This window comes from Idiotropiscis lumnitzeri, chromosome 7 (genome assembly GCF_059441095.1).
Source record: "Idiotropiscis lumnitzeri isolate Australia: NSW breed Sydney's pygmy pipehorse chromosome 7, RoL_Ilum_1.0, whole genome shotgun sequence".
In the NCBI taxonomy this organism is placed as follows: domain Eukaryota; kingdom Metazoa; phylum Chordata; class Actinopteri; order Syngnathiformes; family Syngnathidae; genus Idiotropiscis; species Idiotropiscis lumnitzeri.
Window position 1 is genome coordinate 13,546,760 of NC_142397.1, and position 22,216 is coordinate 13,568,975.

At 40.5% G+C, this 22,216-nt stretch overlaps 3 protein-coding genes and 1 pseudogene across 6 annotated transcripts in view; 2 read left to right on the forward strand and 2 right to left on the reverse strand.

Moving 5' to 3' along the window:
- The window catches only part of LOC148333649 (uncharacterized protein C14orf132), a 29,661-nt gene extending 26,449 nt beyond the window's left edge, over nt 1–3,212 (reverse strand). The window contains exon 1 of the mRNA XM_088299742.1: nt 3,135–3,212. The gene's annotated coding sequence lies outside the window, so the exon portion shown is untranslated. The remainder of the gene's footprint in view (nt 1–3,134) is intronic.
- Nucleotides 948–2,181, forward strand: LOC148333650 (dynein axonemal light chain 4 pseudogene; annotated as a pseudogene).
- Nucleotides 3,105–7,059, forward strand: yif1b (Yip1 interacting factor homolog B (S. cerevisiae)). Of its 2 annotated transcripts, none has more exons than XM_088299738.1 (8): nt 3,105–3,284; nt 3,893–3,992; nt 4,444–4,573; nt 4,663–4,767; nt 5,024–5,160; nt 5,301–5,456; nt 5,702–5,795; nt 6,207–7,059. In XM_088299738.1, the coding sequence occupies exons 1-8, from the start codon at nt 3,239–3,241 to the stop codon at nt 6,360–6,362; spliced, it is 924 nt and encodes a 307-aa protein (XP_088155864.1). In that variant the 5' UTR covers nt 3,105–3,238; the 3' UTR covers nt 6,363–7,059. The 2 variants fall into 2 exon arrangements, with proteins under 2 accessions (XP_088155864.1, XP_088155866.1); XM_088299740.1 differs by having other exon boundaries at nt 3,110–3,275.
- An 81-nt stretch (nt 7,060–7,140) lies between these two features.
- LOC148333652 (putative E3 ubiquitin-protein ligase HERC4) lies at nt 7,141–22,083 on the reverse strand. 3 transcript variants are annotated; one of them, XM_088301399.1, is made up of 23 exons: nt 21,579–22,083; nt 20,097–20,253; nt 19,176–19,252; nt 18,582–18,647; nt 18,091–18,182; nt 17,859–17,986; nt 17,455–17,609; nt 16,484–16,536; nt 16,316–16,407; nt 16,159–16,218; nt 15,962–16,058; nt 15,077–15,257; nt 13,267–13,418; nt 11,991–12,107; nt 11,782–11,880; nt 11,500–11,667; nt 9,798–9,938; nt 9,547–9,716; nt 9,041–9,107; nt 8,901–8,971; nt 8,227–8,410; nt 8,011–8,113; nt 7,141–7,940 (listed from the first exon to the last, which is right to left on the reverse strand). In XM_088301399.1, the coding sequence occupies exons 1-23, from the start codon at nt 21,796–21,798 to the stop codon at nt 7,705–7,707; spliced, it is 2,886 nt and encodes a 961-aa protein (XP_088157525.1). In that variant the 5' UTR covers nt 21,799–22,083; the 3' UTR covers nt 7,141–7,704. The 3 variants fall into 3 exon arrangements, with proteins under 3 accessions (XP_088157525.1, XP_088157524.1, XP_088157523.1); XM_088301398.1 differs by having other exon boundaries at nt 11,782–11,817; nt 18,582–18,809; XM_088301397.1 differs by having other exon boundaries at nt 18,582–18,809.
- Between the last annotated feature and the right edge of the window lie 133 nt (nt 22,084–22,216).

Below are 22,216 nucleotides of genomic sequence, written 5' to 3' on the forward strand. Positions count from 1 at the left end.
ACTTGTTTTGTTCATTATTATTATTATTAATTTGCTTTGCAACATCAGTGTGAGGAGATAAGGTCTTTCCCTTGATTACTTATTTATCCTACAATAAAAACGAGTTTTGGATTCAAAAAAATATATTGTGTATTGTGAGATCCAATACGAAAGCACAATTAGTGCAACAACTTTTGTTCATTGTCAATCTAACTAACATTATCTTTGCTAATATTTTTTATGTATTTATTTACATATTAGATTGTGTGTTGCAAAAAATGGATACTCTATTTGTCTAGGATGGCCGAGTGGTCTTAGGCGCCGCGTTCAGGACCCAGTCTCCCCAGGAGGCCTGGGTTCGAATCTCGAATTTCTCCATTGTGGGACTAATAAAGGGAATATTATTATTATTATTAATAATAATAATAATTTTATTATTAGATGACGAGACCAAAAATAAAGAGCATCACAAAGATCATAAAGAATACAGACTGGAGCTTGCTCATCTTGGGCTTATGCACCTTATTCTCAAAGACAGACCTCCCCTAGTTTCTCAACACACCAAGCTGTTATCAAAAGACCTCCAGTCACAATGTTGGGTTTGCAACAATTACTCCTGCATGAAAAACGGCAGCATCGTTTTAAGTGAGAGCAGGAAAAAGGGAGCATCCGTGTATGGACATGTGACACAGAAGCAACGTGGGCTTTTTTTGGGGCACATACAGTCCATTTGAAAGGGAGAGGCTCATTTTCCCCGAGGAGCACTCAGTCCAGCTGTCAGCTCTGAGAAGGAGACAAAGTCACCATGGAGACATTCAGTGAAAGGGACAAATTATATCAGACTTAAATGGTGCATTAAGTAAATCACATAGCATATTATAAATCCTCTATTACAGTACTACTACTAAAATCAGTCAAACCTGGATATGACAATTTACAAAGAATGAAACGTCACAAGGACACCAAAGGGTGGCGTACGATGGCGCTGCAACTGGTGCCTGTCTGATCGCTCGAAACAACACAAAAATAAAGACACAAACGAAGCGTGCTTGTTTTAAGTATAGCTTCGCCTTAAGAACCCCGTTTGAATCTTGAAAATAATTATAATGGCAGAAACCGGCGAAGCAGACCCAGAAGAAGGAGGCAAGAAGCTTGCGTACAGCTTCCCTATTGTCAGGCACACGGACATGCCTGAGGAAATGAAGGAGGAGGCCATCGCGCTGTGCATTTCAGCTTTCGAAAAGTGTACCAACAACAACGAGAGCACAGCGAAGATGGTCAAGGACTCAATGGATAAGATGTTTGGCACTGCGTGGCACGTAGTGATCGGCGAAAGTTTCGGATTCGGCGTCACTCATGAGGCGAAGAATCTGCTCTACATGTTCTACGGAGGGAGCTTGGCCATTTGTATTTGGAAGTGCTGTTAGCACCGCCAACTGGTCCTCTTTCTCGGCCTCATCGCTCGCAAGCTTCTATTCGAACAATGAACGACCATCTGATAATTTGAATGAGAAACGTTTTTAGATGTTAGGATAAGCGGTTTGCATAACGAATGCTATTAAATCGAACGGGGCAACGAAGACAACTTCCTTGTTTACAGTATGGTTCTTTTTCTTTAATTTCCGCGTGGCAGCAGATTATCCCAGCTCATTATCGCCATCTCTTGTCTGGAGGTTGCGGTGGAGCTCATCATATCGTTTTTAAAGTTTGAGTGTATGCAAGCATTGCATTTTCTTTTTACAACAAATATTTTAATTATTGAATATACTGTTTGTTAGAGGGAAAATCATGTAAAACATGACCACAGCTGTCCTATGTCCAAAATTGAAAATATTAACGTTGAGTATGTGTATGTGCATTCAGTATAACCCTGCTTTAAAAAAAAATGCGTTTATTCAATGACTGCAACAAGTTGGCCAAATATTAACTATCAAATGACTCGGAGAGTCTTGAGTCGCAGATTAAAAAAAAAAAAGCTTCAAGTATCATGGTTTGATCGAGGGGGATATTAAGCATTTGATTTGGGGCGCGTTCAAATACCGCCACCTCCAGGCCACTGATAGCTGTTGCAATTCTGAACTGATGTTACCATTTACGGAATGAAGTGCGCATTGATTTGAGTAGCTCCTTCTCAAAGTGTCTGTTTCTGCGGTGTATTACATTTGCCTTACACGCGAAAGGACTCCAGTTCGACACTGGACGGAAACTATCCTCAATATAAGATTTTACGTACATATATTTTATTTTTCCACATTTTCAAGGTGATTGTTACGTATGACATTACAACATGTTCCGTAATGTGTGTACAAGGTCAGCTGAGTGTATATAAAGGTGTTTACTCTAGCTACAATTTTGTACTTGACTTAATTTCTTCAACAACTTAGTTATGTCAATGTACACTATATACAGGTGATCCTTGGTATATTTTACAACAGTTACGATATACATTTTGAGATTACAATGTATGCACAGTTAACACTGTACTTTATTATTATGTATTATATTATCAGACTCAAACCAACTCGCTGCAACATAAAAAGTGCGACTCCTGGTGCTCTTACCAGGAAACAATGCTTTGAGGCCACGCATTCGTACAGCGGACGTCGCAGTACAAAAGTTGATCGGCAAAGAGGGTGGGGGAGTTTGGCGGATGTTATTGTCATGCGGCTCATCCGGCCAGTTCGGGAAAATTACCATTTTTCCCCAAATGTCCGATGGCCAGCACTCCTCATCGCCCTGCCATTTCCAGCACTTGTGCATTTTGGCATCAAAGACTCTCCACGCTTTGCTTTTGAGCCACAAGTACGTACTGTAATTATATACAGTGATAAACACTACCAAAGCTGCCCAGATGTAATGATCAGGATTAAAATCTACTTTTGCAATTTTTCTTCACTCTAATCAGTTCATCAGCTATTATTCTCACCAAATCCCATTTTCCAAACAGAAAATAGTCATACGCTAAAACATTTGCTTGGCAATATTCTCCATGCTTCTGATTTGAAATTCAATTTGTTGTTGAGCTCCAGCACGCCCGCGACCCTTGTGAGGATAAACGGTTTGGATAATAAAAACCGGACACCCCCGCCAACCCCAAGACAAGTAAAAAACATCCGTTGGAGAGCAGCATCGTAGCTACTAATTAACCAGCCTACCAGAAAGTGAGTAGACGAAGAAGACGTTACAAGCGTAGCGAACCCGCTTGCTTTCTAACTGGAACTTGCCGACAACACCGGTTTGAGGCCAGCAGTTGTCCAAAATGGATTATTCTGCAACACAGAAAGGTTTTAGACAGCGTAAGTTACGTACGTGGTTTCATTTATCAAATTCCTCCCTGGCTTCTCTCATGCACCGATTTTCTGCAGGTTAGAGAAGACAAGATTGAATGGGAGGGTTATGCTAACACTTAGCATCAGTGTCGATAAACCATACATTTGAGTGCATACACATACAAATACAAGATAATAAAACTGATAAGAAAATGCACTTGAGAACTCGGCTGCGCTTTACAACGAATGGAACAAAGATACCTTAAAGAATCCTCACTTACGAATGAATTTCTGACTGTTCCTAAAATTAATTCTGTCCATACTCATCGTTTTGGAACGTCGTATTGATCCCACTATTAAATTTATATCACAGTGTTTCCAGAGGCAAGTGGCACTTGATGCGTGGGAATTAATTACCAGATAACTACTGTCGTTCAACATTGGCGGAAGCACACTGGTTTAATGCAATTTTTTTAAATTGTGGTTTCTCACAATGATGTGATCAATAAAATTGAACTGCTCCTGTAGTGCTCACGTGAGTAAACAACACGTGTCAGCTGAATGGTACAAATGTTGGAATCGGTTGTTACTACCTTGCATCTGCTTCGTTTACCAAACCGTGTATTCCTTTTCTCTTCATCCAGAGCCGAGTGTACGTCTACGAAATAGTTCCATGGATGGTTCAGATGGCAGCCAACTTTTTGAGGATACAAGTGGCTATGGCTCGCAGACACCCCACCAGAGGTGATGCCCACAAGACAGGTTCAACAGTATCATCTTAAATCAGTCTTCTTAAAAGAGACATTCTGCTTTTTTCCCCTCTGGGTCAAAATTTAAAACCATCAAGCTTCAGTTTGACTTTGTGGAGTTTACATGTCTCTGGTCTCGGCTTGAGCATGTGATCCTAATGGAGTTAAAAAGGTCAGGCACAATCTGTTCGCGAATGCTGTTCCCTCCCCCCCTTCATTGCAGCAATGTTTCCCAATGAATAAGAGAAATAATTGATTTAGAAAGGCTTAGTGAAGGCAGTTGGCTTAATACCTTACACTTTTTTTATACTGACAAGTAAAAATGTGATAAGATTCTATATTTTAAATTGATCACATTTGAAATAAATATTCATATTCACATCTCAAAAATCTGGGTCTGCTTCAAAATCCAGTTGATGACTGTTAATGTGCGTTTCTTTTGACAGAAACCAACATAGTGGATTTCAGGCGGCAGGTTTTCCGGGCCAGTCCATGCTGTCAGATCCCATGTCGAACCTCGCCATGGCTTATGGCAGTTCACTGGCATCTCAAGGGAAGGAAATGATGGACAAGAATGTAAGATTTATTCACAGATCTTTTGGTTGCATTGGTGAGATATAAACATTTGTGTGGTGAGGGAAAAAATGTGTCTTTATGCATTGTAGCTGGACAGATTCATCCCCATTTCCAAGCTGAAATACTACTTTGCAGTGGATACGGTGTATGTGGGAAAGAAGCTGGGTCTTCTAGTTTTTCCCTACATGCATGAGGTAGGTAGTCTAAATTTAAAGCGTTCTATTCTTGGAGCTGGTCCTTAGATGAGTCTGCTTCCTTCTGTAACCTCATTAAGTGTGGAGAATTGAATTGATAGCCTACAGATATGCCTTTGCTTGAAATATTCTAATATAAACCGGTATTGAGTGTTCTGTTTTGGGTCGACCTCACCAATAAGGAATATTTTTCATATTACAATGTGATTCCATTGCGACATGTTGACAATCACGTGTTGTGATCCGCATGTTGCAGAACTGGGAGGTGAGCTACCAGCAGGACACTCCTGTGGCGCCGCGCTTTGACATCAACGCACCCGATCTGTATATCCCCGTTATGGGCTTCATCACGTACGTGCTGGTAGCTGGGCTGGCCCTTGGCACACAAAACAGGTACATGTGAACGTACATCTTCATTGGGCGAGCTGTTGAGTTTTCAATGGCACAAGAAAACGAAAGAAAAAGAAAAAAATAATTTCTTAAATGTTTCTTATTTCCTATTTCTATTCTGTTGCTCTTTTGTGGGCTCTCAGGTTTACGCCAGAGCTGCTGGGGGTACAGGCAAGCTCAGCGCTGGTGTGGCTCATAATGGAAGTCTTGGCAGTCCTCCTGTCACTCTACCTCCTGACTGTTAGCACCGACCTGACAACTATTGACCTGCTCGCCTTCGCTGGATACAAATATGTCGGGTATATGCCTCACACTCTCCGTTCATGTCCATTCATGCCCCTTTTGCAGGTATTTCGTCTTAAATGTCACACACAAGAAGCTTGAGGTCGCAATATTCATCCATTTTCTAGAGAGCTTACTCATTTTGACACACAGCTGTCATCGGGCAAGACAGTAACACCCAGTTTAGTTTTAATGTGTTTTTGAAATGTCATCGTCTGAATTATACGTTTGTGTTGTGCATGTTTGTGTGTCCTTTTCTCAGGATGATCGTTGGTGTAGTCGCAGGGCTCATGTTTGGGAGGCCGGCGTACTATCTCTCTTTACTGTGGTGCTGTGCTGCCATTTTTGTGTTTATGGTGAGTAGCAGAGAAATAGTAAACAACCCCTGGCCAAAATCAGGGAATCACCAGTCTCTGAGGATGTTCATTCAGTTGTTTAAATTTGCCGGGGGGAAGAAGATCACAAACATGACACGTAAATAAAGTTATTTGAATGGCAACTTTAGAAACAAAGAAATCAATAAATGGTACTTTTTCTGATTGCATTTGCCAGATAATGTTTGCAAAATGGACTCTTGTTCTGGAGAATTTTCTTAAACTTCCACCAAAGATTTACTTCGACAACTTGTACGTCACATGATTCCAGTCAGTGGTGCAAAACTTTTAGGTGACCGCGATACTAAAGAAAACATGTGTAGTGCTTAGCGAGTGCATACCTGAAATTCAGACCCTGGCATGCAATAATCGCTGTTTTCGTTGCATTTTCAGACCCGCACCCTGCGTTTGAAGCTTCTGTCCGAAGCGGTGGCGGAGGGAAAGCTAGTGAGAGGAGCCCGAAACCAGCTGAGGATGTACCTCACTATGTGTATAGCGGCGACCCAGCCCGTTTTCATGTACTGGTTCACCTATCACCTGATCAGATAAACACACCCACACTGTGGGAGAAAGAAAAACGCACACATGCACAGAAGCTGCCCTTCTGAAAAAAAAAAAAAAACCCACACACACAAGGTGGCACTCCGTCTCTGCATGGAGCACAACACCGCATGTGACAATGAGCAAGAGAGTGAGTGTGTTTTTTAATGCCTTTACCTCTCACAGCACAGCCGGTGTTTCTTTTTCGTTTTGTTTTTTGTACTGCAATGTTATTGTCCGTAAAACTTTCAACTAAGATGTTTTTCTACACGGTGTAATTACTTGTTAATAATTTTTTTTTAGCCATATTTAAATGTCCTGTGTGTTTGTTAGATGCTGCTATTGTATGTAAGTAATTCTTCTGAAGTCATACTCTGACTTAACTTAATCCGCTTTCTTTATAATCAATGAAACCAAAAGCACACTCAAGAGCGACACACACAATATCAAATGTCCGATCTTTCAGCATTTAATCTGGAGGAAAATGTAGTCCTTTAGGTCTGTCGGCGTGGTTGCGCGCTCTCCTCTTTATCTTTGCTTGCTTCATGTCATGTCTACACGCTTGGCTGCCTCGTCGTGAGGCAGCGTTAGATCTCACCAAGTCGCAGTGATGTTGTTTTGATAAACTTTTAAGAAACAATGTAAATTATTTTTTGCTTTTCATATTGAAAGCTGGAATAAAAATAAAAATTAATACTATATGGTATTGAACAGTGATTCTCTTATTTAGATGGTTGTTTTTAGGAATGTCTTTTGTGTCAATTGGAGATGAAAGAAAAAAGTCAACTTTGGAGATGAGTGTTTATTTAAAATTGCATTTAAGCACGAAATGTCCAAATGTGTGGTATTACCCACGTTCTTTTTAGAAATAATTTGTAGAATTACAACTCGCTGCATTCGGTTCTGGATTAGTATTGATTATAGTGTCATATAGTTGGTTAATATTCACATCATTCATTGTGGAGGTTTAGTAACACTTCAAGAGCGCGAATTGAAAGGGAATTTAACACAAAAATCTTTGTAATAAAATGTTCTCTGCATCGTCACTCATCAAAACACAGCATTCTGATTAATATTGCTTTTGTATAACATGAGTTAATAAGCAAAATCCACCCATTTCTGCCTGACGGCCATTTTGTTATTTTTGTTGACTGAAAATGGCATCAAATTTGCTCAAGTAACGTCTGATCACGGCTCGACTGTTTTCTGAAGCTGCGCCATGATTGGTCTTTACGTGAGCTCTTTGCAACTGTGATATTTTCAGTCAACAGCAAGTGGCTAAATGGCCGCCTCCTGAGATTGACTCAAACGGGTGGAAGAAAAAAATGCTGCATAAAGTCATGCCGATCCCTCAATCTTCTGGTTTATATGTCTTGGTGAAGCCACGACTATGATTGATGGCATAAAGGAGCCTGTTGCGCATTTGCCTCCCAACCGGGTACGGCCGGTAGATGGGTAGTAACAAAAGGTAGTGGCAGGTGAGGGCCTCTGGGAAATGGAGATCCGTAGAGTCGGGCAAGAGGGCGACTTTCATCTTGATGCTCGACATACCTGAAAACGGCACCTTGTCGCAGCCTGTAAGAAAAGCTGATGACAAAACAAATGGAAATGAATAAAAACCTGAAGAATTAAAACCATATCGAGGTGCAACACTTACAAAGGAATTTCTTTTTTTCTTGCTCTGTCAGCTTGTCAAACACCTCCCAGAAGACAACAATGTTTGGATGGCCAGCATGATACTCTCCCTCATAGACTGTATTCTGTTTGCAAACACAAACCATTAGAATATACATATATATTGTGTTAGATATATACATAAATATATATATATATATATATCTAAGCTAAAGCTAATTTGTATGCGTTTGCACACCTGCTTAAACTCATCCCAGTCATAGTTTTCATTTCCCACCATCACGGCTTGCAGCTCCTCCGGCTGGAAGAAGGCCACCACATCGGCCTCACACACCTTGAAGAAGCCTCTCTTGAACGCCTCAAAGACTTTCTCCACCGATTTGTTAAAGACGTAGTGGACAAAGGCGGATACAAACTCTTTCCTGGAAGGAAGAAATGACTTACACAGTCATATTTACACAAGTGTTTTTCCTCTCTCGTCACACAATGCACACTCATTGGCCAAAACATGAAGTCCGCTTTTGCACATCTCTCCTAAGTGACTTTAAATAATCATCTTTTAATAACTTTTGAGTTATGCATTTAAAAATGTTAATCATTGTATTTTAATTTGCCGTGGTTGAGAACTAAACTGCATCATAATGACAAAAAAACTATAAGGACAATAATAACCACACAGCAAAGTGTCTCAAAAAATGTACTTATTGTTTCTCAGTTATCACACCCTAAAATGTCTGTTAAGTGACATTGGTTGGTACATACATTCTTCTTGAAAAGTGGGTTAACAATTTGTTCTTGAGAACTGTTTGAGATTAAGACTGTTTTTGTGTCTTACAGTAGAAGGTGGAGGAAAAACTAAACTCTAAGTGTAATTAATCTAAATCCATCACATAAAATGATTGTTAAACTTACTTGTTGGAACCTGTGACAAGTTTATCAGTGTCTTCTGGATCAAGCTCAGCTTCAACACCGCCCCAAGTCACCTGCACAAAACGAACCATGAGCCGGAATCAGAATCATGGAAACAGTCACCTAAGGGAGATTTTACATACGATAAAAGTTGTCTCCATGCGTTTGAAGTCATCATCGCTGTAGTCCTCCAAGATGCATCGCAATCCCCTGAAGAGACAAGGTCATGAATGACATTGAATAACGGCTTACGTAGAAAGGTTGCAGCTCATGAAGCAACATACGTGCACTACCTGTGCTGCGTTATTGCTTTTAAAAATTGATGTGTCGAGTCCATTATTTGGTGGTGCTAATGCAGTCATGAAACCACTCAATATTGACACGTTTATGATTAAATTTGCTGCATTTAATCGCAGGTCACTTCTTATGTTGTTAAGTAGGAGTTACATTTTTTTTTTACAATTGGAATCATTACAGGACGTCAGAGAGTACCACAGTCCTTATCAAATTGCAATGAGAGAAGCACGCCTTTGCCATACTCATATGAAAATGTTACGACCAAACTGATTGATTACCCGTCTTCACTAAAAACTTTTATGTGTGTGAGTTTAAGTGTGATCTTGATCTGTTTCGTTGAGTAAACTCTTACTCTCCAACCGTGGGTTCAAATTCCTTCATGTCATCCACCAATGAGGCCTTGACGCCGAGCAGCTTTCTGAAGAGAACGAGTGGGAGGGGCAGATGGACCATGTTGTCGTTGTGCAGAGCCAGGCCACAAAGAACCCCAAACAGGAAGTATGTGTTCTCCCCTACCTTGGCCTGTTTGACAAATCAAGCAGGACAAAAGAACGAGCGAAGGTATTAAATGTGAAAGTACGTATATCCAGCAGTGTGTCTTACCTTGGGGGGGAACCAGGCCAGTGTCTTTCTCTCGTTGTACATGAACAAGTTGGATTGGGGCGCCATCAGCTCATCAAAGACATGGAGAAAGAGGTCCCTCTTGTTGACATTCAGCACTTTCCTGTCATCCACAAACTGCACCTGCGATGGAACAAGAGCCAATGAATGAATGACCAAAGAAATAACCATTCAGCAGTCCCGAGTTACTACGCTGAAACGACAACAAAATACTGTTTTGGTTTTGTGTGTTCATGAGAGACGATATCCCTCTGACAGTAACAATTAAAACAAAGCATTAGTATCTTTATAAAGGATTAGGAGTACACTAAGAGTACAGTTCCCCGATGACCTCTACTGGACACACAACACCACGGCAGTGATAAAGAAGGTCCAACAGCGTCTGCACTTCCTGAGGGTCCTCAGGAAATTCAACGTGGACTGCAAGCTACTGCTGGCCTTCTACCACTCGTCCATCGAGAGCCTACTGATTTACTGTGTCTCCACCTGGTACAGCAGCTGTACTGAGGCAGACAGCGCGAGACTCCAGACGACAGTCAAAACAGCGCAGAGGATTATTGGCTGCCCTCTCCCCTCCCTGTCGGACATCTACACCGCCCGGTGCCTCAGCAGAGCTCACAAGATCATCGAGGACAATACTCACCTGAGCTGACACCGCTTCGACTTGTTGTCCTCTGGCAGGCGCTGCAGGTGCAGCAATACAAAGACTAACAGACTGAAAAACTGTTTCTTCCCGAGATCCATCTCCATGCTGAACTCTCTTTAATTTCACATTTATTTTTTTATTCAATTGTTTAATCTTTAATGAATTTAATTTATATATTTAATGAAATTATTGATTATATTGCACTGGCGAGGGGAGCTCTCCAATCTCGTTGTACACTGAGTACAATGTCAATAAAGGGCCTTCTGGTTCTGAAAAGCATTCAATACTTTTGCAGGATGTGCACTTTTTACATATCAATGATGAGTAACAAATGGTGTTTCAAGCAAAATCTAAGGTCATCGATAACAATTGTTCATATACTGTATAGACACCATTTGTCACAAAACTCATCAAAGCATCCGTCCATCCATTATCTGTACCGCTTCCCCTCACTAGGGTCGCGGGGGATGCTGGAACCTATCCCAGCTATCTTCGGGTAGTCGGCGGGGGACACCCTGAACTGGTTGCCAGCCAATCGCAGGGCACACATAGACAAACAACCATCCACGCTCACACTCATACCTAGGGGCAATTTCGAGTGTCCAATCAACCTGCCACGCATATTTTTGGAATGTGGGAGGAAACCAGATTACCCGCCGAAAAGCCACACAGGCACGGGGAGAACATGCAAACACCACACAGGAAGGCCGGAGTCGGGATCGAACCTACGACCTCCGCATTGTGAGGCCACAGTGCTAACCAGTCGGGCCACCATGCCACCCTCATCGAAGCAGTAAAGCTGAAATTTAAACCCAACTCTATTGGCCTGAGCAGCTTGTATTGGAGTGGAAACACGCTGTCCAACTGATCGTCGGACTTCGGACGCCGTTTGTCACAGAATTAGGAGGAGGCACACCTAAATCTGTTCTACTGGTTGAAAATCTTGCCGACTGACCTCTACACCACTCGTGGCCCACATTGAGTTTCTTTGAACGGAATGAAAAATGACAAGTGTGAACACAGCTTAAGATTTCTTACCACGAGTTCTCTTTTGAAGACGCTGTGGTCCACTGCGCTGAGTTGTCTGAAGGTGTCCTCGAGCAGGTGACTTGGTCTCAGCGAGAGAACAAAGACGGATGCTGATGAGTTGATAAGTTCTGCCAATTCTGCAAAAGACAATTGACCACTGCACTCAAGGTGAGTTGTCTGAGAAAAAAAAAAGAGAGCGAGAGAGAGAGAGAGAGATGAATGTGTCTGATGTTCTATTAAATATATAGACCTGCAATGTAAATTATTGTCATATATCGATGCATACTCTACCTTTGTTATGCATGCAATTAACTTAAAAGCGGCCACCTTGCAGAACAAATTCAGCACAAAGGGGTACCGGCAAAAGATGGGAGGTGTGTTGACATCATCCTTTATGAGATCGGTAGTTAATCAACAAATACAAAGCCTTTGACAACAAGAAACCGGTCAGCAGGTAACTACTAGTCGGCATTGTTCACTTTGCAGTGTATAAAGATCACCTCGTTTTTAGAAAATGCATGCCAAAGAGAAACATCCTGCCAGAGACCCATTTTGTCGAAGTCCTCAACATAAAAGGTGCTCAGTGGCACTTTGTAGGACTTCCCTCTTTTGTTTGCCTGTGAAAATAGAAGTAATGCATTTATTTTATACCCAGTTCACAAACATTTTGACAGACAACCAGTTCACTTTTAGCTCCAAACCTTGTGATAGACATTTATAAGTAATACAATTAAATAAAGTCTGAACGATTCACCAATTGGTGCATATAACATTAATAACAATCAGATTTGTTGGTCCCATGCCTATTTCTTTTTATATAATCTTGAATGTCCTTTTATCAGGCTTGCCGAATAATTTGGGTAGGAAATGTGCCAGAATGCCATTTTTTTCAACGTTGGTCAAATGAGCCTTGAACTTTGAACAGGCAGGTTTCTCAATACTAGATATGTAAATAAGCTTTGCCCTGATTGTATTGCTGTTTTGTTCAATATGAATATGGAAATAAAATTTTCTTTTATTTCTAATTTAGGTATCTTGGGCATTGATGTCCACACCAGAATGGCCAGCCTGTAGAAACATTTGTATTTGGACACAAGTGGTGACAAGGACGTGTGACTCGACAAGTGTCACCGGTAATCAAACGGAACATATTATCATTTATTTTTTTATATTTTAACAACTTTGACGCCACGGTAAAGAGAAACTAAATTACTACAAAATGGATACAGCTAAATGTTCACCATGCATGAATGCTGACATAATCATATTGAACAGCAAATTGTTATTAAGCTTCTCATTTTAATATTTTCAGTTACTTGCTGCTTATATTTTTGCTAAAAATGTGTGCATGAAATTATAATTTAATGTATTTCTCATTGCACTGAGCAGTCTGGTACTTCGGAGGCTCCATTTTCGGTTCTAGGGTTATCGCCACAAGTTTCCTCTTTGCCATTACCAGTACCACAATGTGGAGTTACTTGTGAGAGTAATTATTGCACACTGAGCTGAAGACTCACAAGAGGGTGAGTATATTCTTGTGCAAGTACTGTTAACGTTTGCTCTGTATACACACTAAAGACACACTTTGTGCTGTTTTAACCCAATCGAGTTATTTACTTTTATAAGAGATTGGTGCGTGTGATATGTTGAACTCGGTCTCAAACTCAAACTGTCTCTCAGGCTCAGTCTGGTCATGACAATTGTGTTGTCGTGAATGAAAAAGATGGAGAAATTATAGTCTTGGAAGGCTTTTCTCATCACAAACACCATACTCACTTTATAGAGGAGTTTGAGGACTTCCAGCACAGCTTTGATGCCTGGAGTGTGAGTTATCAAGAGGCCATTTTTGACTGCAAATTCCAGAGCATTTTTGAACACCAGGATGTGTTGCAACAGCATGTCGGCTGTCATGGAGGACCACCAGCCTTCTGCAGGAAAGAAAAAGCCAATTTGTGAGAAAGATTATGACTTAATTTCATTAAAAGCTTGGCTACATGAATGAAAATATTTGTGAAAAGAGCCAGTCTAAACTCTGATAAGAGTCTAGAAAATTTAACTGAGCAATAAAAGATTATTAACCTTACAGTCTTGGGCAGACACCTTCTCCCTGGGCCAAATTTTATTTTATCAGAGCAGCTATTTTGTCTTGTGAAATGTTAATGTTGAGTTGTTGTGATTTTGATTGATTGTGGCCAGTCTTATCTACAATTGCCTATCGCAGTCTTACTAAAAATAATGTTAGCGGCACAGACCTATACACAACAAATATGTAAATGTTGGTGTGCAAGCATAGTGCCACACAGTTTTCTAAGTCAAATTGCAAGTAATGTGGCATGACATGTCTGTAAAATATGCACATATTTGTTAATACTGAAAGCTGAGGACATTGCGGTAGAGTGGCACATGGGACAATCTAAAACTAAACATAACCTTACATCGGTTAAAATGTTGGAAAACTGCAATCATTCGTCACCAAAATGTATGTGGACATCTCTACTTATGCCCATATCAAAATCTTAAAACCGATCACGCCAATATTTTGCATTTTATGGACGACGCGTTGCATAAACTTCAGCAGTGCGTTTCTCTTTGGACTGGAAAACGCCATAGCCATAAAATTGGTCAAATTGGGGTGATTGTTCTAATATTTTCAGACATTGATGTGCAAGTAAGTCAACATGAATTTGGTGACAATTGAACGCAATTTTCAGACATCAGGCGTTGGTTAGTTTTGTGCATTACGTGTTTAGACTGTCCCAGGCACAATCACAGTACGCACAATAAGAAGGGCCACATTAGATTGCGGTTGGCCATATGAGCCTGTTTTATAAAAGAAACCACAGGGACCACAAACACACCTCTTTTCTTTTTATTTCTGCTGCAGACACCGGTTGAACCAGGTGGCCCCGTTGAATTGAAATGTCAGTGCATCCGCCATATTGTATGTGGCCATTGTATTACCCATAAAACTGGCAACTAATATTTGCAAAATTGAGTTAGAATTACCTAATGTGATAAAAAGAAATGTTTCGATTAATCCAATGATTTCTGGTTTGATGATACATCTTCAAGAAACAAGTAAATGAGGCATCTTCACCAATTACTTCACTTTGTCTCATCCAATACGGCTGCGGCATCCGAGCGCTCAAGATGGCGTTGATGTATATGTACTGTAAATGTGATCTATGGTAATAATTTAGCATTACTTTAGTAATACTATTAGTTGTCGCAAAGGGCACCATTCAGGACTATAAAGTCGCAGAAGTGCTGCACAAATCAAATACGGTAGCATAAAATACATGGAGCGAAGTAAATAATGTGTGCAGAGAATTAATGACAACCCTCCGTAACCTCAAAGCATCAGAAGTCTGAGAATGGGTCTCAAGAGTACCATCATTTTTCTGATATGTAGTCAACTTTTTTTTTTTTAAACGTTTACAAGAAAAACTTGACAAATGCCGTGCTTGTTACTGATTATTAGTCTTGAAAATAGTATACAATTCACAAGGAAATGGGTTCAATAATTGCTGATAAACATCCCCCTCCCCTCCTCCAAAAAAAAAACCCATCAAACTTAAAGGTTTACTTAGTGTTGTCTGAGTCTTCTCACTCATGTGCTCAACAACCACCGCCAAATGCAAGACGTAGGACAGAACTGCTGAGACATCTTGGAGGAGAGGGCACGAGAGCAGGACCATGATGATCTCTGGAGATTTGAGGGCACTTTGCAAAGGGAGAAGCACGTTCATCAATGGTGCCAGGTTCATCTGCAGGATAGAGAGGCTCAGTAAGTAAGTTGCAGTGTACACAGATGTTTAGAGTTAAAACATGAAAGGTCTGTACAAATAAAGTTGAATGCTACTCAGGTGGTAGAAGAAACGCCAGCGTAAACTGTTGCAAAAACTTTGTAACCATTGTCATGCGTGCGATCACGGATGACTCAAGCGCAGCAAGCATTGAAGGATTCACTCTGTTGCTTTTTCATTAGATTTTTTTTTTTGCCACGCTTATTCCTAAAGAAGCCATTAAGACAAACGTATATGTATAATATGTGCACCTTAGTACAGGGGTGGGCAAACATTTTGACTGGCGGGCCACAATGGGTTCTAAAATTTGACAGAGGGGACGGACCAGGAGCATATGGATGGAGTGTTTTGGTAACCACCTCATCTGAGAATAAAAATAAAATCTAATTTTAAATGAAAGTGAACAAAAGCATTACAGCAAAATATATGTCTTTGACACAACACAGTATTTAGAAAATAAAACATTAACAAGGTTTATTCATTTAATTTTTTTCAAGTTCGGCGGGCCGGATTAAAACGTTTAACGGGCCGCATGTGTCCCCCGGACCGTAGTTTGCCCATGCCTGCCTTTGTATATAAACCTTAGAGATTCGACAGGAGATGAAAAAAAAATGGAAAACTCATCAACAAGATGAAAATGAAAATTATTAGGAAGATTTTGAAACCTTTTTTTGGATCCATGGCACTGCCAGCATCTTAGAGAATGTTTGTCTGGTAGCCACAAGGTCCACATTTAAGGCATCTGCTTTTAGTGAAAGGCCACTGAAGACAAATATACAGACAACGTCAGAGTAAAGCAAAGACACTGGATGAAGTGCCAGTCTTTACGTTCTGTATTACTGCAGCGAAACAAAAGACTCACATGTTTTTTGTAAAACTTGCAACAAGGCTTGAACATGTGAAACACATCTCAAGGAGTTCTCTGTTGGAAAAAAGAGAGAAAAGAGACATTTCTGAAACTGCAGTTCTTGCGTTGATTGAAGGTATTCATCGATATTATAAAATTCGGAAAATTTAACCTTTCAGCCTCTGAATTGCCGTTTTTTAATACGAGCCATTTTTGAACTTTTTCCTCATCAAGCCTTCCGGTTATTTGATGTTGCTTTCCACTCTTGAAAAAAAATAAAAAATAAATAAATAAATGGCAAACTGGACTTTTAAGATGAAATTATAGACGCACAATTTACCTGTGTTGAACGGAAAGTAAAGTTTGCATTCCACCCTGCTGCTATTTTTAAATCTGTGTCAATGGAAGACAAGGAAGAAGAATGGAGAAACAGATAAATGTCTTACAATTCATACACTGTACAAAATATCACTGCATCCATCCATTTTTTTAACTGCTGATCTGGGGTCTTACTTTTTCGGTCACAAGTCACCACCCACAGCTTGTGAGAAAAGGTGAGGGAGGGAACATAGATTGACCCGCAAATTGAGCGTTTCGCCTTTCGACTCAGATCCTTCTTCCGCACAACAAACCTGTCATGATCCGCGTCGGGCATGGCAGGGTTCTGTTATTATTTTTACCTTTCCATGCTTTTGTGTTATTGTTTTGTCAGCTGAGTGGGGGCGTTCCCCCTCAGCACTCGTCCTCACCAGCCACACACCTGTTCCCCGTTAACCGTCACACACCTGATCCCCATCCGCTCCCCTAATGACCGGACTATTTCAGCTCCCCATACCGACTACTCCGTGTCGGGTCATTGCCGCTATTTACGGACAATCACGACCGCGTTTTGTTTTCGTCCATGTGCTTATTCATATCCTCGTTCCCGTTTACGTCCCTCAGCGTTTTGCCCCTGTTTTCGTTCCTCGCCCTTCTTTTCTGTTAGTCACGTTTTGTTACCTTTGTTACTTTGCTCCCTTCCCCGTTGTCTTTCCTTGTTGAATCCCTTTAATAAATTCCCTTAACATTTTCCATTCCCCTGCCTCCTCGCCTTTTGGGTCCCCCTCCTCCTCGCCGTAAGGCGATTCTGTCAGGAACACTGGAACAGGAACACACTGCTCCTCCTAAACCCAAGATTCAACTTTCCGACTGACAGTCCTCTCCAGAATCCTTGAATAGCCCTTACCAGGGGGGCTGAGGAGTTGAAACTTGGCTCAGAGAAACCTTGGTACACACAAACACACAAAAGTAAAGATTCCCTCGCATGCAGACCTTTGGGGGGGACTATTGCGCTGTCAGAGCTCCATGGAAGTTGGACTAGTGTGGGGGTCAGACTGCCCTCTGGTTTTCCAGTCCCAATCTGACCTTTAACCCCACTGCCAAAAGCCCAAATTTGGCCAGAGGTTCCCAAAACGAGAGTGTGACGCCTGAAAGAGAAGAATTTAATGTAATAATGATGTTAATGTTTTCATTCCAGAAAATTTCTCTCATTTCTCTCTTTAAATTAGCTCACAGTATTAAACAATACAATACAACTTTATTTGTATCTACATAATGCATCTATCTTGAAGTCGTTGTAATGTTAAGACCAGTCTCCAACAAGCATTATGGTAAAGTCTGGGGCGTAGCTTGAGTTTGTCAAATATCTATTGTAGTCCAGAATTATGTTGATTCACCTGCCACATGCCACCTGTGAGGCTGTTCCATCAATCCCCTCCACCAGTTTTGGCACCAGTTCATCAGCAGAAGAGCCATGACCCAGCTGACCATGAGCTCCCTCTCCAAATGTATAAACGTTGCCGTCCTGTGAATGGCAGCATCACACCGTCGTATGAACGAACTACAGATCCCTCCCTGCATTTTGTCCAGTACAGGTACCAAAAGGAACACTTTCAAGGGTGTTAGTACCTTAGTTAAGACCGCAGTGTGAGCCTCTCCACAAGTGATGAAGGAGACACTCAGACGTCGAAGAGGGGGAACAACACAGACGTTAAATCGGCCTGCACAGGATGAAATAAATAAAATTGGCCGCATGGTCAGCGACAACCACAACGTAAGTCACTAAAAATACCTTCATTATTTAAATGGGCAAATATTTATAAACTATTAAACATTTTCTGGGTCAAGGTTCAAATAGATCTGGAGCTGATGGTGTCATATATTTAATTATCTGAATGCACAAAGCAAAAACAGCTCTCTGAATGTTCAGTATCTTGCTTTGGTGAGCTCTGTCTGAAAGGCACAGGCGATTAAATCCTAAACTCTACTTGCTGTGCCTACACTGAAGAAAAAAAGGATTTAATTTGATCATATGCATCAGTTCCATATAGTGACAGAAATGTCCCTTGTCACTCCTCAAAAATAATCAACTACTGTACGTTAGTTCACCAAGTAGTTACCATCGTTATCAATCCTCTTGAGGCCCAGCTGACCATGTCCATTGGCCCCACAGCAGTACACCAGGCCTGACAAGGTGAGGAACAGCACATGAGCTGCTCCGGCTGAGATCTGGGTTACCGGTATACCAGTGAGCGCATGCACCGGATGGGGTGTATACTGCAGAGAAATCTGCTTCCCCAAACCCAGTTGGCCATGACTGTTTAAACCCCAGGCGAAGACATCGCCTCCTACAGATTAGAATAAACAAATGCAGTATGATGATGTTGAATCCAAATGAAATTCCAATATACCAAACTCGTGTTTGAGTATTTTAATACAACAAACGGGAATCCTAAACACTATGGTTGAGTCCAAAGAATCACACAACTGATCGTAGCAGACCTGTTTCTTCGGTTAATTAAACCAAAGGCTCATAATGTTTCTAATAAGACACTTGTTTCAAATGACAGTTGACACACACATTCCATTACTGATTCATCAAACAGTGCATTATCTAACAAATAAGAATAAAAGAATAAGAAAAACAATAGAGGTTGATTAGATGGTAGATAATAAAATTACTGTTTGTTCTAAGAGTGAATTCAATGTCCTACCTTTGGTCAATGCCATGGAGTAAGAGTTTCCACAGGCAACCTGAATCACTGGTATTGGTGTCGGTATTTGCACTGGACTGTATCCAAGGTTTAACAAAGAAAAAAAAAAAACACGGTGAACAAAAACCGAATGGAAAACAAACTTTTTTTTAAATGCTCTTTGTACATAATATTGCTTTTAGTGTAAGTACTTTTAAGCGATTTCCCAAATAGTGACAAAGTAGATAGTGTGTATCAATGCATGAACTGGTGCGTCATCGACTGGAAAACAAACAAGCACTTGACCTCTATTAGACAATTATTTTTTCCTCTTTGGGAAAAAGAAGTTGAGTATTTTTGCAGCTCTAAGACAATCCAAAGATGGGGGGGTTGCCGCGACATCAAACTCAACTCAGTTGCTATCCAAAACAGCAGCACTGACTGAGTGACTCAAGCATGAGATATGTTTAAGATATGGGCTACGACTTGTTATGCAAAAAAAGTATTTAGCAAGAATCAGCATATAACGTTTGTGTTGTTTATTGTGGCCTCCTGCTTTTGTTTCACAGACTTTTTTATTCAACTTGCCTGAAAATTAGTAAGGCTTCCTCCTTTACCGTTAAGTCAGCCAAAAAACAATAAATCACTCCGCCGGCTCCTCTCCTTCTCGTCTGACATCAGAGCGATATCGCTCCTAAATAGAACGTTTTTTTTTTAATTTGAGGGACCTTTCAGCCACGACCAAAGTCCTCTTGCACTGCCCTTTACCACATACACAATGACTGTGTTTGGCAACCTGCAATCTGCGCCCTGCTAAGTGTGAATAGGGCTTTACACATTGTTTGATTCATGCTTTAGCGAATTAACCAGCAAAATTAATGTCCTTTCTTGTATTGTTAGTTTCCCCTTTTTCTTCAGTGAACAACAAAATGGGACTCTTACCTTGGTTTCTGACTATCATATCCAACATTGGGTGATAATCCAAGTTGTCCATCCTCTGCTTCCCCCCAGGAGTAGACTCTCCCCGATGCACACAGAGCCAAAGAATGGTCCTGACCACAGGCCACGCTCACCACCTCAGCCAGGCCCTGCACGCCGCCTGAGCACAATAACATAACATACAACATATACATAATCACCAAGATTTTGAAGTTGTACTGATGGGTCAACAATATCTTTTAACTTCAAAACAATGTTAACCTGCGGTCCAATTAACTTCTTGTGCTCATTACTGACTGGAGCTGGTAAAAATCCAATTGTAGATTTATATCAGTTCATGTCGGCAAAGCTTGCGAGATATATTACTTTTTTTTTTTTAGCACAAAGGTCGGAGCACTTTATCGAATAAAAATTTCGCAAATTTAGTTACAATATTTCCATCGTATTATTAACACATCCATATCCACATAAATTTGATGAAAAGTCGTTTTGTAGAGCACATTAGGTCCATACCTCCCACCCAGCAAGCATACAGTTTCTGGCGTGTTTATGGTTTTGGCACAAATTTGTTATTGTGCATCTCTCGCTTGTTGGCAGTCGTAGAATAAAGACATGTTTACAGTCAGTTGTGCGAGCTCCTTTCGAATGCAACAGTTTTCTTGATAAATTTTAAATTAAATACCAGGTTGCACAAATAAATTAACCCAGAGAAAAAGACTTGTTCATTCCAGGCTTAGCAGACGTGGTGCTGTCCATAAAAGTTTTGGAGGTCATACAAAATACTAAATATAAGCTTTTTTTCTGTGGGGTGTATTATTATTATTATTTCTTATCTTTTTTGTTTTGCATTTGAAATTTGTTTAAACTGAAGATTTTATAATCTAGACATTACATTATCAACATTACTTTCATTTTGTATGATATTATATATTCTACAAAAAAAATCTAAATCATGGAAATTTAAACTGTTCAATATTTACAATCATAAATCCCAGGAGGGCCAATCTATGGACATGCTGACTGTGAGGTAAACAGACAGAACGAAGTGACCAAACGCTAAAACAGAAGCAAAAAGTTGTGCTAGTGTTAGTTTGTTTACTCGAACAGCTGTAGGTCCGTTTGCAATTCTGCTAATAAAGTGCAAGTGGCATCGTGCAATGCGCTAAAACGCGACTCTACAATATATATTTTTTAAATATATCGTCCTATAATACTGAGCATTGTCATCAACTTAAATGAATAATTTGATATAACTGTTATTATGGATATCAGCTCATTGTTACTATAGAAAGTGAATGTTGCACCAATTTCATCTGCATAAATCGAAACTGATCTCTCTGTGAGATATTTTTATTCCGGGGAAAACGAAACTTAATCTGTAGCGAGTGTACAGTCCATTGAAATGCATCATTTTATTTTGACACACCAACGAGAGAAAGATGTAAGCGTCATTAAAAAGGCTGATAATTGAGTCTTTTGGCCCACCTGAGGTCTTTTCGCCTTTAAAAACCTTTCGTCCAAGCTGCCTTTTCGAGTCGCTTCCGAATGAAGAAACAGCTCCATCCTCCAGCAGGAATAAAATGTGCTGATCCCCACAGCAAATGTTAGTCACAAAACGAGAGACGACCCACGGCACGGGACTCGAGGATGCCTGCGGACCAAAACGTCCACAAGTGCTGTCCCCCCAAAACAAGAGGTCCGACATGTCCCAACTTCTATGGAATCAGATTTGTGGCGTAAAAGAACGGAGAAAAACTTTTGGAAGAGCAAACAAAATGTAAAAGAATCAAGCAAAAGCTTTTGAAGAGCAAAATACTAAATAAAAGAGTACCCACAAATAAAGAAAAAAAAAATCAAGACAACCTTTTTGAAGTGCAAACAAGAACTCGGACTATGAGAGGAATGTTTAAATTTCTCAATGATATTTCTCGTTTACGGATCCTTGTTTAGCGTTTGAGCGTCCAAGGTATTTTTTCCTCTTGGTTCAGCCTCTTTTCTACTTTTGACACCAGCCTCACTGGTTCGTGGGCTGGGCTCGATGGGGAATCCGGTCTCATTGGCTGATTATTTTTTGAGTGGCAGCTCAGTTACCTGGACGTAAAAGATTTATACAATACAATACA